Source organism: Nelusetta ayraudi, unplaced genomic scaffold, assembly GCF_046127955.1.
Source record: "Nelusetta ayraudi isolate G7.1 ecotype Tasmania unplaced genomic scaffold, CSIRO-AGI_Nayr_v1 ptg000027l, whole genome shotgun sequence".
Taxonomy (NCBI): domain Eukaryota; kingdom Metazoa; phylum Chordata; class Actinopteri; order Tetraodontiformes; family Monacanthidae; genus Nelusetta; species Nelusetta ayraudi.
In genome coordinates, this window is record NW_027466077.1 from 466,362 (window position 1) to 485,710 (window position 19,349).

General features: G+C 50.2%; 1 protein-coding gene across 2 annotated transcripts in view; it reads right to left on the reverse strand.

The window, feature by feature from the left end:
* Positions 1-19,091, reverse strand: part of LOC142890713 (uncharacterized) — a 45,767-nt gene extending 26,676 nt beyond the window's left edge. Inside the window, exons 1-6 of one of the 2 annotated variants that reach the window (XM_076029941.1) lie at positions 17,960-19,091; positions 14,209-14,274; positions 8,709-8,895; positions 6,753-7,241; positions 5,860-6,282; positions 2,211-2,363 (exon numbers count right to left, since the gene is read on the reverse strand). In XM_076029941.1, the coding sequence (XP_075886056.1) occupies positions 2,211-2,363; positions 5,860-6,282; positions 6,753-7,241; positions 8,709-8,895; positions 14,209-14,274; positions 17,960-18,088 (1,447 nt within the window). In that variant the 5' untranslated portion in view covers positions 18,089-19,091. Of the gene's footprint in view, positions 1-2,210; positions 2,364-5,859; positions 6,283-6,752; positions 7,242-8,708; positions 8,896-14,178; positions 14,275-17,959 lie in introns of both variants that reach the window. The other variant, XM_076029940.1, reaches the window with a different exon arrangement.
* Positions 19,092-19,349: the final 258 nt, after the last annotated feature.

Consider the following 19,349-nt stretch of genomic DNA (forward strand, 5'->3'; position numbering starts at 1 on the left):
AAAACTTCATTTAATCACATTCCTCAAGGGGAAAGTAAACCTAGTGTCAAAAAACACACTGATACGTATTTTTTGCTCATTTTAAGTGGTTATTCGGACCTCCTAAAAGCACTAGACTACACCACTGGTTTCAGCTCCGATTGACGTTTGTGAAGTTAAACTGGAGTGTGTGCACGCATGCTCGCACATCCCCATCCACATCCCCTCCTCCACCACTGCTGTCCGTTGCTCCAGGTGAACCTCCGCTCAGGTAAGGCAACACCGCGGCTCGCAAAACGGAAACTGCCGGCTCGTGGCTGATAAACGGCCGAGTCGTTGAGAGGAAATCCCTGGGATAACGGCGACCACGGCACACAGAGCAGTGACACACACACACACACACACACACACGCGCGCGCGCGCGCGCCGAGTCTTAGCGCGCAATTAGCCGGGAGTGTAGCAGCGAGCCTGGAAGACACTGTGCAAACAATAGGGCGGCTAACAAACGGCTAATCTCAGGAGTGAGGCGCTGGACTGTTGCCAGACACACACGCGCACACACACACACACACACACACACACACACACACACACACACACACAAACACCTAATGGATAATGAAACTGGTAAGACCTAAGGTCACTAAATTGTGCAATCTAAAAGTCTATTCAGGAGGAAAACAAGAATATATAAAATTTAGGGCTGTCAGCGTTAATGCATGAATCATGATTAGTTAAATACAACCCATAACGTGTTCATTTTTTTAAATCACATTTCAAACATAAGCCTTTTTGTCCCTTTTACTAACCTGTCGTTAGCCCCTCTGGCTGTGGCGCTATTTTATGAAGCGGCTTTCTGTAGTAAACAAAACAGTGATGGATGGAAAGAGTGCGACTGGATTTTTAAACAGCTTGTTCAAATTGAAAAACTGTATTTTTATTTTTGTTCACTTTTGGAAGCTGTTTTCTATCGGCTGGTTTCATGGCCACACTGTTGCATTTTATTGAAGCTGTATTTTTGAAGTAGACAAGTGGGTCTACATGGCACTTTAAATTGAAAACTGTATTTAGAGTAGACATTGTATTAAGCTTGTCTACATTGCAAATTTTCGAAAGAAAAGTTCAAAAAGGAAATTATTTCTTTGTGTTCATTTGATTCCCAATGAAGACTCTGGTTATTATGGGCTTAACATTGCTTTAAATGGAAAATAACAGAATTTTACAGTTGCAATTCAAACCGCGATTAATCGCAGTTAACTATGAAGATTCTGCTATTAATCGCGGTTAGAAAATTTATCGTTTGACAGCCCTAATAAAATTATTACATTTCAATATTTAAAAAACAATGTAAACAACTAAATGTGAGCTGATCCAAAAATGACTTGATTATTCTTTACAGCAGTTGTTTTGAAACGTAACGCTTTGACTCTGAAAGGACCACCGCTGCATCCTCACTTTCCAGTCAAATGTGAAAAATGATGAGGAAAGATCTTCGGATTGTATTCAATGGCTTCTCCAAATCCGCCTGGATCTGCATTTTTTTTTGACACTGGTGAGTTTCTGTATTGATCACAGAGCCCCCAAACCATTGACGACGAATCCCCCCTTAAAACTCGGAGGGGGCGGGGGAAGGGTCATCGGGATTTGCGCACATTTTAATAAAAATCCTGCCAGCTGAAGCCACATCATCTGATAAAAATCAGCATCGTCTCACACGTGGAGGAGCACGTTTGGCTCCTCCCAAGTCCTGAGTTGATTTTATCAGCCGCCAGTTACCATGGCGAGGGGCCGCCTGCCCGCCCGCCCTGATTCCCGGCCACACATCCTTGGGGCAAAAGGTCACTGGAGGTCAGATGGAGCTCCGGGTCAAGCGAAGCAGGTTAAACACCTTGTCGGGGATTAGCGGCCAGCGTGCCATGCAGGAAGTCATTTACATACACTTTCTTAAACAAGCTGACACACACACACACACACACACACACACACACACACACACACACACACACACACACACACACACACACACACAAACTGTGGCCTTTGTGTCGGTCTGACACGGCCCAGATAAGGACGTCACTGGCTGAGACAAGTGATTGAGTGGATGGACGGCCTGGAGGCCTAAAGGAGGCCTGAAGGAGGCCACAACTCAACCCAATCAACTCAAAACCAAAAATGTGTGAACAGTCTTCATTTTTAAAAAAAATAATTTTGGACCAGATTTGTGCGTCTACCTGTATCGGGCGAACGGCCACCGGACCAGTCCGACGCATCGTCCACAGACGGACAGGAAGTGGAACGAGGGGCTATGGCCTCCAGCTGGTCGAAGACCTGGGACGGACTGCAGCTGACCTCCGAGGAGCCCGAAGCCGCCGAGCTGCAGCGCCCTGCAATGAGAGCAGCGTCTCTGAAGGTTCACCTCAGGAAAACAATGAAGACTCCAAGCCCGCTGAGATGTTGAAGAAACAGAGAAACCCAGCGGTTGTAAATATCTTGTTCATCTTAAATATTTTATGGTATTTTATTTTTTTATTTATTTTTAATTAATATAATTTCCCTTGTTTTTGCACTACATTGTTGCAGCAATTATGTGCAATGTGGGATGATGAATTATTCTAAGGAAGCGATGGGACCTTCTCCGACGATCAGCCTCCACATCTTGGCTGGGTGTCATGTCAGACTGAGCGAAAGCCCCGCCCCCTCTAACAACCTCCCTTCCTCCCTCTCAGGTAAGGAATGAAGGTATGATGATTGGGTTTGGGGCTTGAGGCTGAAACCAGAAGGCGGAGAGCGTCCAGATAATCACTGATCACTTATCTCCTCTCCAACATCACAACAGACCTGCCGCACTTTGTCCCCGTCAGTGGTCAGAGGATTAAGCTGGGGAAACTGTTTTGACAGGCCGTTTGTGTGTGTGTGTCTGTGTGTGTGTGTGTGTGTGTGTGTGTGTGTGTGTGTGTGTGTGTGTGTTGCAGCAGCAGTAGCAGCACAAAAGGGATAATATATACACTACCAGTCAAAGGTTTGGACACACCCTATGACTTGAATGTCTTTTCTTTCATACTCATGACTGCTGTATTGACATTGCAGTTTCTCACTGAAGGCATCAAAACGACGTATGAACACACATGGAATTATGTAGGAAACAATAAAAGTGCCAAATAACTCGATCACGTTTGATATTTAAATTCTTCAAAATAGCCACCTTTCATAAAAAGCATTATTTAACACATTTTTATTTGCTGCATAATTACATATATCATGCTCATATATTTGATGTTTTTGGCATCCATCTGCAGTGTAGAAAGTTGTAAAGATAATGCATGAGAAGGTGAGTCCAAACTTTTGACTGGCAGTGCACAGAGGCCTTATGTAGGGAAAAAAAAAAAGGCAAACTCAGCACTTTCTGCCCACACACACTGACAGAAAATGTACATATAGAGCCGTCAAGTTGTGCACACAAACACACACACACACACACCGCTGGCCTGTTGTGCACTTGAGCGGCGCGGTGCCCTCCTCAGGCGGACAATGGAAGGACTTGACTGGCCTCTTCAAAGCCACCGTCGCTCTGGCAGAGCCGCAGTGAGTTTTGCAGGGAGGTTAGAGGTGAGTCCCGGGGTCTCGGCCAGATTGACACCACAGTGTTTGAGGCACACAAGGCCTCCTCTGTGGGACCACCGCCACCGCCACCGCTCCTTTCCTGGTTAGGTTGGGGGAGGGGGCTGAGCTGGGTCGGATCGGGTCGGGACCGTGGCCCGGCTTTCTTTCTGCAGGACAGTTACAGTGTGGAGACGTTGGCTGAAAACAGCCCGGCTCAGGGGTCACTGTGTGGACTGTAAGGGTCGGTGTCTGGGAGGGGGGGGGGGGGGTTCTGTTCAGAGTCGGAACAATCAGAAAGGGCCAAGCCGGGTGAGGAGGCTCCCATCGGCCCCTGCAGCCACACAGAGCGAGAGCCACACATTCGACTCTCTTGTGAGGAACGAACGGTTTCCATTAGATCTGAATCCCCCCCCCCCTAAAAAGTTCCCCATTGAAACGGTTTCCAGCCATCCCAAATGTGACCGGAAACTAGTGTTGTAGTCAAGACGGCACCAACCGAGACCAAGACATTATCAAGACTAGAGAGTGTTGAGATGGGGACCAGATCGAGACATTTGGAGTTCGAGACCAAGAGTTTGGACTAAGAATTGAATGTCTTTTCTTTCATTCTCATGACTATTGACATTGCAGTTTCTCGCTGAAGGCATCAAAACTACGAATGAACACACATGGAATTATGTAGGAAACAATAAAAGTGTAAAATAACACGTTTTATATCTCAATTCTTCAAAATAGCCACTTTTCATAAAAAGCATATTTAGAGTTATGGAACGTGTTTTTCTTTGCTGCAGAATTACATACTGTATATCTTGCTCATACATTTGATGTCTTCAGTATCTATCTGCAGTGTAGAAAGTTGTAAAGATAAAAAAAAAAAAGATTGCATGAGAAGGTGTCCAAACTTTTGACTGGTAGTGTACAAAACTTCAAAACTTCAAGGGGCAGTGAACTCTAACAGCTGAGAAGTGAAGCCCTGCCTGTGATAATCCCAGTGCACGGCTCCCCGCTTCCACACGCTGCCACGTTGAGCTCCGTCTCCGTCTCCATCTGCAGCCACTCTCACCGCCGCTGCTCGTGCACGGCTGCAGCGCCGCACGCAGAACAGTGGACGGCTGCGGCAGAAAAGGGGAGAAAATCCCTGCACAATTTCCACATTGTTTGCCTTCTTTCATAAAGTTCCCCCCGGCGGAGTCAGATGTCAGTGGCCCCGTCCTTTATCCCCGCTGGGGACGGTAAATTAGCATCCGCAGGAGAGCCGCCCAGCTATTCTATTGTGGCAGCGGCCCCCCTCCTCCCCGCTGCCAGCGAGCGGCGGCCCGCGTGGATTTATGACCGTCGGCTGCACGCCGGCTCGCTGTCGGAGCCGTGGGGCCCGAGGGGCCGCGGTGCACGAGGTGGGCACCCCAACGCCTATTGTCGGGGTCTCGCGCCCTTTGAGTGGCGAATCAAATGGTACCGGCTTTTCAATCGCAGAGGCCTCCATCTCTGGCCCCTGATTTAGTGGAAAAAGAAAAGCTTTCTGGGTTATTAATCAAGAGCTGGGTGGTGGTGGAGGAGGAGGAGGAGGGGTGGAGGAAGAGATGGAGGAGGAGCTGTGCAAAGGGGAGCAGGACGATGAGAAGGAAGGGGAAGTGGAGTAGGAGGAGAAGGTGGAGGAAGAGGAGGAGGTGGAAGAGGAGGAGAGAGAGATGGAGAAAGGATGTAGAAGGGTGAGGTAGATGTGGAGAAGCAAATGAGGTGGAAGAAATGAGAAGGAGCTGGAGTGAGGAGAGGTAGGAGATGGGGAAGGAAGGGGAAAGTGAAGGAGGGGAGGAGGAGGAAAAGGAGGATGAGAAGGAGGTGGAAGAGGAAGAGGGAGAGGGAAAGTTGGAGAAAGTGTAGAAGGAGGTAGGAGAGGAGAAGGGGAGTGAAAAGGATTAAGAGGAGGGGGAAGTGGAGGAGGTGGCTTAGAGGAAGGAGGCGATGGAGTTGGTGGTGGAGGAAGAGGAGGAGGAGGAGTGAGAAGGGGTAGGAGGTGAAGAAGGAAGGGGAAGGGGAGAAGGAGGAGGAGGAGGAGGTGATGTTGACACTGATGCTTTCACAATGTGTCGGTGGGGGAGGAGCATCAGAGCGGCTGTCTGGACCACTGGCTATTGTCCTGGGCTGAATGTCCGACCATGTTCGGGACAATCGGGCTCAGAGGACGGCGGGCGGCAGCGACAAGGGGGGGAGGGGGGAGTAAAAGGAAGGAGGAGGAGGAGGCTGTGAACGGCACCAGATGTGTCCCGGCTCATTCCTCACCTCTGACGGGAGAGATGGAGGGCAGGACGGGCCAGCGCAGGGACTCCAGCCGGGCCGCCGGGCCGCCGGGGCTGAGGTTCGGTGCCGTGGAGCTCTGAGGGCTCGGGCAGGACGACCAGGTGGTGGAGGGGAAGGTCAGGGAGGCCGGGAGGGCGGGGTGCCCCCCAGAGGACGGCTCAGCAGCCACACAGGAAGCAGAGTCTGGACGCAGGCCGTGCGCACTCTGACCCCTGCTCAGAAGTTGGACGGCTGAGGCTCGGCGAGGTGGGCGTGTCCTGGGTGGGCCACAGGTGGGCTTCGGGAGGGCGGGGCTGGCAACGGGTAGGTGGTCGGGCAGAGGAGACGGTGAAGGTGAAGGTGAAGGCCGGAGCGGCGGGGAACAGGCTGCGGGGTCGTCGTCTGGGTTCCAGTCTCTGCAAACGGCTGCAAACCACACAGGAAGGTTTTCGGCAGTCGAGTCACATAATTAGCTAAAAATTAGACCATAAGAAAAATCCAATTTAGTCTCATAGTTTCAGATTTAAAGTGAAATCTGCTTCATTGTTTGACAGCTGAACTGAACAGTGTTGAAGCCGATGAGTCACGTTGACCTTTCACAGTAAAATCCAGCACATAGAAAAACTAAATCCAGCAACATATGTATATTATGATGAAAATAAACTGGATCCACCGTGTTTTCCGATCACTGACTTCCTGAATGAACGATTCTACCTGCTGGGATTGAGCGGTCGCGATGCGTTAAGCGTGGAAAATGGAACAGCTGTGTATTTACTTTTTTATTTATTTTGCCATGCCAGGTGTGAACCTGCACACTGACTTTAATGGCCGCGAACCTTTGGTGCGAATTGTGGGGTGAGTCTAGTCCCACAAGCACAGGGAGACCAGTGTGTTACCAGACAGGAAGCTCCTCCTGCCGCTGGACAGGCTGGTGCTGCGGCTGAACAGGCTGGAGGAGGGACGACTCAAGTCTGAGAGAGACACGCAGGAGGCCGCGGAGGTCGGCGACGGCGGGCTGCTCCATCCGGCCGACAGCGGAGTCAGTGCTGGGGTGGTTTCTGTGACGGACAGCGCTGCAGGAGGCTGCTGCTGCTGCTGCTGCTGATGATGATGATAATAAGCTGCATGTTTTTCCCAAGCAGCTGGTTGGACCTCAGCTGGAGACGGTGGCAGAGAGTCAGGACGGCTGGGCTGACCTCCAGAGATCCAGGAGAGAGGTGTTGGAATATTGGTGGATGATGGTGGAGTAGCTGGGACTGGAGGTGGAGGAGGATCAAGAGGAGGAGCAGGAGGAGGAGCAGCAGCAGCAGCTCGGTTCTTGTCTCCCAGCAAAGCCTCAGTCTGGACCGGACCGGTTCTCCTAGCTGGAACCAGATGACAGGAACCTTAAAGAAAGACAAAAATAAAATAAAAATAATAATCTTTTAAATGTCACTTTCAGAGCTGCCAAATTCGAATTGCAGCAGCAGAATGTTTCCGTGATCAATAGTCGCAGCTCGTGGTCTTTCATGTCTTCTCACGAAAGGACTCAATATTGGACCGTCATAAATTCTTGACTAAAATTCAAATGCCAGAGGCTCAACTAGACAAATGTTAGTTTGTCTAGAAGAAAAAGTTCTAATAATTTCTCGAGAATTTCAAAGACAAATTTCAGCCATTTTCAATCTTCATGTCCCCGCTCCTTTTCACAAATCCTAACAATGCTGATGAAAGGGTTTTTTTTTAAATGTTTTTAGGGGAACGTGTTAAAACCCACCAAAGTCGCCAATCGGGCAATTCAAGAAGCTGAAAGGAACTGAACTGGGGAATTTGACCAGAACAGCTGGAACAATACATGACAGAGTGGCCCCCTTTTCTTCAGGAGCACGCCGCACTCCTTTTCCACCGCACTTATTATCTCAACTCTTCCTCCTCCTCCTGAACATTTTCCCCCCTTTCATCTGGCTGAAATTCTCCACTGCAAAAATCGACTCCATCCAGCCCCGCCCTCCCTTTTCCCCTCCAGCCCTTTTCCATTCTTCCCTCTCCGCCTTTGCACACCCCTTCCTTTCTCCTGGGTCTTATATTTTTTTGTTGTCGACCACGGGGAGGGTGTGTGTGTGTGTGTGTGTGTGTGTGTGTGTGTGTGTGTGTGTGTGTGTGTGTGTGTGTGTGGAGTGGTGGAGGGTGTCGGGGACAATCTGCTCTTGTTTTCCTGTAGAGGAGTCAGCACGGGGGGGTGGGTGGGTGGAGGGCTGGATAAAGAGGAGGCGCTGGAGAGCACATTTCTGCACTCTTACAATGCACCGGCGTATCCCATCTGTTACACACGCGCACGCGCACACCCGGGCGTGTGCACGCACGCAGACGCCTAGCCGCGTTTGCCGCCGTGCATGTGAATGACATGTGTCAGAGCGCCACGGCAGCACGTTTGTGCAGGGAGCAGGGGTTAAGGGCGATTGTGCCACCATATGGTGGAATAATTAGTATTATGAGACCTTGATGCTGAGAAATGCAGCCCCCCATCTTTACTACACACACACACATGCACACACACACTCTCCAGCATGGTGCCCTGTGATGGAGCGAGGTGCGTGCTGGGAAAAAGATGCCTTCACAGGCTCTGAAAAGAGCGGCAGGTCGCCCCGCCCCAGGGCCCTTTCATTCCCTGCAGAGGGCCACCAGCAGGGCGGCGCTGTGGGCACTTCCTCGACTTGCAGGAAACAGGAGATTTACCCTAAACCAAACACGGCTGGAAGAAAGAGGGAGATTAAAAAGTGAGGGAATATCTTAATGAGGTTTTGGGCTGCAGTTCCTCCTCCTGAGGCGGCGGGGGCGCTGTCAAGTCAGAAGGCCTAGCGTCGCTCTCTCACCCTCTGGAGTTTGTGCCTTGGCTGGAGTGCGACCACCACTGGACGTCTCGCCCCGGAGATGAGGCGGCGGCGGTGGCTGCGGCCCGGAGGTCAGGACGCGAGGAGGTGTGAGGTCATCAGGGGAGGCCTTGACGAGGGAGAGGAAGCGAGGGCGCGGCTGCGGAGAGTGACGAGGTCGCTCACCAGCCTGGAAGATGAACAAGGTGAAGCGTGTTTTTTTTTTTTAACGCGGACCAGAGCAGTGATGGCAAATCAACAGGAAATTCCAAATCAAACTGGCATTACCTGAATCCTTTAAAAAAATAAAATAAAATAAACAGAACAGTGTTCTATTCCATATGATCTCATAATAGTCAAAAAACTGATGGAAGAGTGTAAATACAGTTCTTTTTTGTATGTTTGTAATGTTTGTATTATAAATGCCCAATAAAAAAACATGGACAAAAAAAATCAAACTGGCATTAAAAGTTAAATAAATAAATTATTAGGATCAATTATCATAGTATTATATAAAAAAAGAAAGAAACCAAGGCAGTCAGTCACTCAGTTCCCAGATAACTCATATTTAAACCAACTACTACATATCAAATAGTAAGAAGAAACAAAGCAAGTCATAAAAAAATGCGGTAAGTGTGATTGCAGATTGCTGTTTGCATTAGAGCTGATAAAATAAGTCCTGAGCGGATAACACACAAGTCACTCCAGTGAACTGCTGCCGCTCCTCCGGCAACCGAGACAGAAGAGCCTGTGTGCTGTCACCACTGCCCCCTTGTGTTCGACAAAGGCATCACATCTCTTGCTTGCAGTTTCTTCCCCAGAATATAAGCGGTGAAAAAAGAAAAAAGAAGAAGAAGAAGAAGAAAAAAAAAAAGAAACACTCATCCTGAAGGTGATAAACTTTTCTTTTTCGAGCAAACTGTGTTAAGTCAAAGCGTGGACTCCGGCCCCCCAGAGAGCAAACAATGATAACAAATGCCCCCTGGACGGAGGGCTTTTATTTGACTTTGGATTTTAGGCTCCTCACCCTCTCTGCACACAGTAAAAACAAAACAAAACAAAACAAAGGGAAAATGCACAGATGCATGTGTCTGCGTAGAACGATGAACCGGGAGACCTGAGGCGGGGGGTCATGGTGGTGGGGTGGTGGAGGGGAAGGGAGGGAGGGGTCGCTGTCTGTGACTCACACAGGGAGGATCAGCTTTTAAATCCCTGCACCATCACCGGCGAGCCGCTGCCCTCAGATCTCAGGGCTTTAAAGATCTGCATTCTTGTGATTTAAAGAGGTAGAAAAGGGCAGAACAAGAGGCGGCAGTGGCTGCGGTGGCTCGGACCCCCTCGCTCCTCTCCCCGGCCTCCCCCATCACCTGTCGCTCAGGGCTGAGCGGCGGCGGCGGCGGCTTTGTGAAAGGCGCGACTCGGACCGATGTTGTCGAGCTGACGACCTTCTGCAGGAGCAGGTCCGGACACGAACACCCGCCGAGGGACAAGAAAGGCTCTTTGGATGCAGCCGTGCGTGCTATTGTACAGTGCAGCACGAGCACAGGTGACAGTAACGAATACAGACTTTCAGAGTAACTGATTAAAACTGGTAAAAAAAAAACTAAATCTCCCAGAACAGAACAGCAGAACAATCCCACAGTGAGATTTTCATTCGTACTGTTGCCCTCATCGGGAAAGTTCATCACGACTAACCAGCAGGTACAGCTTATGATAAAGATTCAAATTAAAGATTCAATTAATTAAAAAAAAAAAAAAAAAGTTTCCTCCTCGTCAGCAGTGCAGCAGCCTCCTGTGGTTGATCATAAAAATAAACCTCTCAATATCCTAAAAAAACAGTGTATTTAACACTGTGTTTACAGCAAAATACAAGGGGGCGGGGCACCAATGGTGCGGTCACTACTGTGGGAGAGGCGTAGATGCCCTTTGTGACATCACAGAGGGCCGATGTAGAGCGCGGCCTGAAGGACGGAGAAGTGAATAACACACTTTGCACAGGTTATCCTTTTAAAATGTTAATGAATCAAATTCGGGCGACACGGCGGCGCAGTGGTCAGTGCTGCCGCCTCACAGCAAGAACGTTGCAGGTTCAATTCCAGGTCTGGAGTTTGCATGTTCTCCCTGTGTCTGCGTGGGTTCCCCCCGGGTTCTCCGGCTCCGGCGAGGTGAATTTAAACTCTAAATTGCTGCCGCTGATGACGTGGCTTTGATGTGAAGCCGTAGTACTCGATAAAAAAACAAAACAACAAACTGCACGTTCACTCGTACTGAAGCGCGTTATAACACTGGTATTTCCCCCCCCAAAAAACAAAAAACTTTAAAAGATGATTTTAATGTTCTAAGTTGAGTCGGGTCAAGAGTACAATCAGCTTTACTGACTGATTAGAGGATGAAAGGAGCGACGCGGCTGCAGAAGGAGGCCGACCAGCGGCTGGAACATGTCAGGCAGGGAGGCCCGGTCCGGCAGAAGGTGCGAGGCCGCCGTCAGAGCCTGTGTGGCCCCCCCCCCCCCACTCCCAGCCCCACCCGGCAGGCCCCCAGGAAACGGGGCTGACCTCCTGGCGTCAGGCAGCCCACACGCTCTCCCCGCGCTGCCAGAGCCGCCTAATTTCATTACGGGCCTGTTGGTGGTCAGCGGCTCCCTAAATTGAGACGCAGCATGCAGCGGCAGCAGGGCTCCATGAATGTAGGAAGTCTATTAAGTGCAGAAGTCCGAGTCCCAGATGGCCTGCAGAGGAGACGCTTGCGTGCGCGCCGGCGGGCCCCACCTCTAAACACACGCCCACACACACACACACACACGCACAGGCAGCGACACAGACTGCGCACTTAATCACACTGCCTCCGTGTGAACCCTGCGACAGGCGGACGGACAGAAGTGTGTCTATGTCCCCGCTGTCCTGCAGGAACAGAGAATTCCTCACAGAGGGCTGCAGCACAAGACGAGGCCAGGCTTCGGAGCCTAACAAGGTTAAAGCCCACCCCCTCCGTCCCCACCCCGACCCCCCACCCCCTGAAAAAGAGTGACTTTTTAAATCACGGAGATTTGTGTTTCTGCGGGGTGTAATTAGCTTTGCTGATGACAGTGGGGCGCATTGTGGCGCTCCGGAGGATCCAGGGGAGCAAATCTGATTATCAGCTCGTGTCAGAACCCAGGCTCACATACAGCTTAGCATTCACTGCAACTTTCTACTTTCAATGCCGCTCAGCCCCCAGAGGAGCACCCCCATCCCCCTCCTCCTCTCCCCAACAAGCCTCCGGAAACACAACTCTGCCGCACAACAGACCTGAAGCGACGAGTGACAGCACGTCACCATTTGGGCAGCATCTGCTTGGAAACAAAGGAGAAAACTGTGGAAAATACAATAATAGTAAATATCAGCCTTGAGGCTCTGCCCGCTGCCGCTGCCACACGCCGGGAGCAGCAGTGTTCTGGAAAGTGACGCTGCCCGTCTTTCAACTGGCCAGCAGGGGGAGCTTTGCAGGTTGCAAACGGATGCTCTGCTGTGTGGGTGAGTCCAGAAAAATAAAACAGCTGGGCTAATTCCTCAACTCAACTCAAATCTCTGATTCCTACAGCAAAATTAAAAATGCAACATGAGGTGTTTCACTACACAAAAACATAGACAAGAGTTAAACTCCCGTCGCCATGATAACAACTCATGCAGGCACACTATACACACTGAACCGCGCACAACAACAGATCCACCAACACGCATATGATAAAAAAAATGTAAAAGAAAGGGTGAACAAAATTCTTAGTGAAATATATAATAACACAGAATCTACTTTTGAATCAATGCAGATTCAAACAACAACAAAAAACCCAAAAGATTAAAAATTTATGTTCAAAATATGTCTAGATTTCTGTCCCCTTACATGAGATTGAACATCAATGACTGTGATTCTGAACCACTGGGTCACACGACCAGTACAGCTGGAGAGCAATGAAGACTCCGTCAAAGCAGTTCATCTCCCCTCCATCTAAAGGGAGCCTCCGCTAAAAACCATAAAACTTGGTGAACTGAAAGTTTTTGCATTTTAAAGCGCTTCCAACTCCTTGTTTGGGCACCTGTGCATTCTGAGCTGAGCCGAGCCGAACCACTCTGCCGACTCGTGTCCTGGGTGACGGTGTACGGCAGCGGCCCGTTGGGTCAACAGCCTCTTGTCACCGGCCGTCGGCCCTGTTTGCACTGGGAACAATGGTGAAAACAGCCGTGTGGCTGCCATGTAGCTTCAGCGGCACAAAGCGCCGCTGATTTATGAGACACGGCGGCGAGAGCGGGGCAGGGCGGAGCTGCGGGGGCTGCCACCATGGGCCGCTCGCCGCCACCGCTGCTTCTGCCGCTGCCAGGGGGCCCGACGAGCTGCCCTGCGGCACGAGGATGTAAATGAGGCGTCGAGGAGCAGCGGCGAGGAGCAGCGAGCGCCTTTGTCCTGCCGACTTCACGTGTTTGTTTAACCGGAGGCCGAGACAGGAAGCCGGCCCACACAACTCTGCCGCTGTCGCCACGGCAACGCCACTGTTAATTGTGGCACATCCACTCCCGGAGTCTTTTCAGCAGCTGAGTGGGGCGGGGGATTGGGGGGGGGGGGGCGGGGGTGGTTGGAGTGTCGGAGGAGAGAAAAGAAGAGGAGCAGTGTGTGTGTGTTTGGGAGAGTGGCAAACTTGTTGAGGTTTTCGGTGGATGTTGTGAAAGACTTTCACTGAATCAGTCTGTGACTGAATCACTTCCTGGACGGAAAGTCTTAACGAAGCATTTCAGGCACTTTTTTTGGGGTCTTTTTATGACATGTCCCCCTCCAAAAAAAAAAACCCTCAAATATATGTAATGTTTACAACATCGGATTGATTGATGGAGAGGTTTTCAGGAACTTTCAGGAGAACTTTAAGTGAGACGTACTGAGCGACTGTTGTCTGTTTAACCAATTAAATCCACGTTTGGTGTTTCTTCAACTGCCAAAACGAAAACCTGCGTCTTTATTCACGTTATTCAAGGCCAAATCATTTTCACTGCCACCTAGTGGAGGATGTCTTAATAAGGATTCTGGAGGATATAATAATAATAATAATAATAATAATAATAATAATAGTAATAATAATAATAATAATAATAATAATAATAATAATTATGATCACAGGGGGAATTATGGAGAAAATTAATAATAATAATAATAAAAAAAACTAAATTAAGTCCACAGCATTGTACATTATTATTATTGAAATGTGCTCTGTCATCAAAGCTAGTTTTTTACGACAATGATGTCTGTTGAAGCGTAACTTGTAATTTCTTTACTTTGAATTATCAATGAGCATGACAAAAACATGATGGCAACTGTGTTCAGCCTACGTCATCCTGTTCATCCCTTTCAACATGCAGACACGTGTTCTTAGACATTGACTTGAGATTGGAGAAATTCAGTGATTCTCATCAATTTTTGTATTGATGTTTTTCAGCAGAGAGTCTTTCACTGGTGCTTGGTCGGTGTTTGCGGCACTCACGGTGCGATGGGGAACTCCTCGGTCCCACAGGACGGCCTTGGTGACAAAAGACAGATAAATGGGCTCCTGCAAGAAAAGCAAAGGGGGAGAGAGAGAGAGAGAGAGGGAGAGAGAGAGAGAGAGAGAGAGAGAGAGAGAGAGAGAGAGAGAAACAAAACAAAAGCGGTCAGTGCAACAAAGGGGAAGCCTCGCTGATCACAGAGGTACCGGTGCACAATCAATTAAAAATGGTTTATCTGGGCCAAATTGAGATTGATGAGTCAGAGGAGCTGAGGGGAGATGAACTGCTTTGACTGAGTCCATCTCCTGCCTCTGACACCTTTCAGCATCAGCACAATGAGCCGAAGCCTGGCAAAACAAATCTCCCCCACCCCCCTCCAGTGGTTTGAGCCCTCACTGATAGACTCCACCCTCCCACGCAGCCCACTTTCCAACATCTGCTTGGTCTCACAAAAACGTCTGCTCCCCCCCACGCCCCACCTCTGCTTTCTTTTATCTTCTTTACACGTAGCTTCCTCCAGACAGTGCGCGCTGACCCTCAGTGCTGCGTTAAAACTCATCAATCACGGCGGCGACGCTCCACTGCCCGATGCCCGGCGCTCATCCATCTCCCGGCAGGCCTGAGAAGCACCGAGTCAGCCCCGGAGTGGCTCCACTCCAGGGATCCTCCCAGGGATCAGCCCCTCTTTTCAGGGGCCGTAACCCCGGAGCAGGGTGGGTGACAGAGGGCAAGAGGCTGGCAGGCCGGCAGGACAATGGCCAGGCGAGGACGTGTGTGTGTGTGTGTGTGCTCCCACTCCTCTTTGGAGTGCACTGACGTGGAGCTCTCTGCCAGTCACACTGCCAGACTCACTGGAGAGGCCAGAGAGCAGCGGTGCTCGACTGTCTCCGCCTCCAGGCGTCATTCCTGACGTACCTGCCGGGTTTCGCTGAAAAACTCTGCTGGCTCTAATTCCAGCCTTAAAGATGAAGTATAATATTTAGTGTAGTTTCCCAATTTGGGATCAATAAAACACATTCATCTATCTATCTATCTATCTATCTATCTATCTATCTATCTATCATTTGGCGATTTTGAAGAAAAAACAAGTGGTTATATTTTAGATTGCAGCACGCTTTGTTATGTCCGGGACTCGGTACATTCCCTCTCCTGAGAAAGCCCCCAGACTCCAAGATGGCGGCCCATTCATTTCAATGAAGTTGCTCACCCAGTGCATACACTGAAAAGGTTTTTGATCTCCGCATTAATGGGCCCATAGAGCATGTGCAGTAGTGTCACTTCCCATCATGCCTCTGTAACCCACACAATCTATTTGGCAAATCAGAACGACCCTGGAGAATGTCACTGACAGACATGTCAGGACACAGCCAATCAGAACGAGCTGAGACACAGCAGCAGGTACGATGTTGTGCCGTCATTCTGGGAATAAACTCTTTTCTGGTGATTTTCTGGCCTTTATCGTTTTTTTAAACGTCTAATAGACCATAAGTGAAAAATCGACAGTCGAAATATTTGCTATGAATCGCGTTTCAGGTCACAGTCGTCCTGTCAGCTGTTTTAAAGGCCTTTGTTTTTGTATTGTGGTCTATGGGAAAAATGCTTCTTGGGCCTTTGGGATTTTTTTTGCTGCAGTACCTCGAGTGGCCACTGGGAAAAATCGGCGCCCTGCCATATTGCCAGTCCGCTCCAGTTCTTATAACACATCCATGACTGCAACCCACCAAAAACAAAGACTGGACATCAACAGTCACTGTGTCATTCAGGCATCAAAACTTTTTCCTTTATTAACTGATAACTGATTTCATTTTACCAGCAGAAATCTTACCAGGGATTACTATTAGTACAATCTGACACTGACGACTCGTTGTTTTGAACCTTTCACCATCCATCTTTGTATGTTGACATACTGAGAACAAAAAAAGTCAACAAAACACCTGCCTCAAGATCGCACATCTCATCGGCATAGAATCGAATTTCGGGCTCTTTGCACTCGTCTCAGCCTTTGTTTTCCCGCACGCAGAAACACACAATGCGGGCGTGCAACACGATGACAAATGTCCTCCCGCTTCCTTTGATGTCGACAGTTGACCCGTCGCCCAGAGTACAACACATAATCCCTTATAAGGTTTGTCTAAAGTGATTGCTGCTGCCCTTTTCCTCCTTCAATTCAGATGATGAGATTAAGGAGATTCCTCAGAGATGGGATTTCCCTTTTGTGCGTGTGTCCACAGAGTGTATGCCATGCCCCCCCCCCCCCCCAAATGAGCTCCATCAAGGCAGGCCAAGGTACTTCCTGTCAGGTTGGGGCGGGTGGGCGGCGTGGGCCAGCAGACAGGAAGCGCCGTGCTGCTGCCGCCGCCGTCCCCGCTGAGCAAACACGGCCGGTCCTATCAATAATGAGTAGGTGGAAGGGGGTTATATCAAATTACCAATTTGGAGCTAATCACCAAAGTGGTGGCTGGTTTTCTGCTTTATCCCGGCTCCCACTCGGCCGACTCCTCCCGGGGCCTGATTCTCCACCGCCATCTGTCTGTCTTTCTCATGGGAGCGCACCTCCTCCTCCTCCTCTTCCTCTCCAGGGCACTGCACTGGATGCTTTATTAATTCCGTTTCACCTGATTATGGCAGTCAGGGCGCATTAATAGACATTTAATCAGGGCTTTCATTGCAGGGGCCAGGCGGTGAACAGGGGGCGCCACAGAGCGGAGCTGCATCTCCGATGTAAAAAAAACCCCTTAAATTCATTCATTTCCAAATGTCAGGAATGATTAGCTGCAGATTGATAAAGTCGCCGTTCTTAGTGTTTCACTTCATCGTCAAAGCTGCTGGCTTAACACAGCGGAGACAGACTCAGCAGCCGGATTTTTGTCTCCCGGAGACAAAGGCGCTACAAAGTATCTAAAGCACAGAAAGAGAAAAGAAACAAAAGAAAAAAAAGAACTTTAAAAGCATACCAAAGGAACCGGACAATTCAATTGAGTGACAAGGAGATCCGATCGAGCGAACCGAGCGACACAAAAGGGCGAGGGCGACACCTCAGCATGTCTGCGGCCAGGTTAGGCCTCCGACACAGAGGGCGAGAGAAAGGCCGGGGTCAGCTATAATGAGCCGTGAATCGGAGCATCCCGCTGATCCCGTTTAATGGGCTTGGTCCCTGGAAAGGCACCCGGTCCGTCCGGCCTCGCACCGGACCGCCCCGTGTGCGCTCACCTCGGGCTCAGGGTCAGGGAGCTGCAAGGGCTCCCTGACCCTGAAATGAGCCCCGGGAGTGAGTCAGCGGAGACACACACACACTCACACACACCCACGACCCCCTGCTGGCAGGACAGAGATCCCTTTATGCTTTAATCTGCCAGGAAGGCGGATCAATATGGCAACTACTGGTGTCGGGATTGTTGTGCAGCCACTCTGGGTGTGTCACAGGGGGGCTGGCGCACACGCACAAAAGGGAGCCGAGAGCCGCCGCTGCCGCCGCTGTTGCCACCGCCGGGCCACAATGACCGCCGCCACGGTGGCACACCAGCGGCTAACCTACTTAACATTCATTAGTGTCAGAGAGGTGGACAGATGCGCCGGCTCTTAGCCGTCCTCTCCGCGTGGGGCTCCCTCGGCGGCCGCCTCGACGTGTCTTTCATTGCGGGGGGGATATTGGAAGTTTGTGGGCAGCGGCGGCGGCAGCGGTGGCGGGCTGCAGATTTAGGAGGGGGGTGCCGGGTGGAGACGGACAGACAGACGGCCGGACGGACTCACCCTGGGCAGGCGGCGTGCAGAGTGGGAGTCCTGGGGCCGGCAGGTGTCGGAGCGGCCGGCGGCCCTGGGCCGAGTCAGGAGCCTCCGGCGGCGCCTCACATCCTGGTTCCTGCGCTCCAGGAAAGACATGACGGGAAATAAACTCTGCGAGGAAGAATAAAAAATGCGTCAGTGCTCCGGTGCCTTTGGTGGCTTCATGGCGTTAAGCAACTTTCAGAGGGCAGAGGAGCTGAGAAATGCCTCTGTGGGAGGCGAAGAAACTGTTTAAATAGCAGTTAATTATTACCAACTCTGGTGCTGCAACACTGCAGGCACACTAAGGGTTTCTTGGGACAAAAACGGCCCTTCGAGGTTTATGCAAGGAAACAGTTGGACGACTGTTGCAGTAAATAGGCATGGAGCAGGGCCCTTCGTCACCAGGAAGTGACAGAGACCAGATCTGAGATGATCAGGGAGCAGCTGGACAGAGTGCAGGGAGCTTTTCTCAAGAAGAAGCTCCAGACACAACACGGATCAGGTTCTGGGTTTGTTGTACAGCAGCATAAATCTCCTGGACTTAATGACGTTACAGGGCACATCGTGGCATTGGGGAGCTCTGTGGAAACAATGCAGCCTATTAATTCAGCAAATCAGAGCTCTCGGTCAAGTGTGTGTGTGTGTGTGTGTGTGTGTGTGTGCTCTGAACAGGCCCTCTATCTGCATCCCCAATCAAAGCTCATTATCCAGAGTGTGACTTGAGTCGGAGGGCTGTTCATCTGCAGGTCTGCCGGCCTGGCAAACACGCTGGTGGTGTAATATTAACGAGCGCTGGGTCGGTGTTTTCCATGGCGACCGGGGCCAAACACCACCAGCGCGCAGATATGTAGACCAGATACTCCCCGAGTCAGAGGAGGAGGAAGAGGAGGGGGAATCAGGTTTTGTTTATTGTGTTTTTTATTCATGTTTTTCTCTCCTTCTAAAACTGACGGCAGAATAAAATACGAGACAAAGGGGAAAGCTTCGGCCGGCGACGTGTTATAAAGCTGTCGGGATAATCTGTGATCAAGATCAACCTCTACTTTACATCTCCTTTTCCTGAGGCACCCCGAGGCGTCCCTCTGTCCAGCACCACGGGAGCTCCATGCTGCCTCTCTCTCTCTCTGGGTAATCCAGATGCCGCAGCACCAGTTGCTAAGACACTGCTGGAAAATGTGTGAGGGGAGCAACAGGTTTTGTTTTTTTTATGAAGCCAAAACGAGGCAGTTTTAAAGTGGAAGTGTTTCTTGATTCAAGTGTGTAAAATGTGTTCCGCTCCGGCGTCTACGACCCCCCCCTTGAAAAGGAGATGCAACAGGTGTTTGTCTAAATAAATATACTCATCGACTCATATTAAGGTTCGACCTGCTGCTCC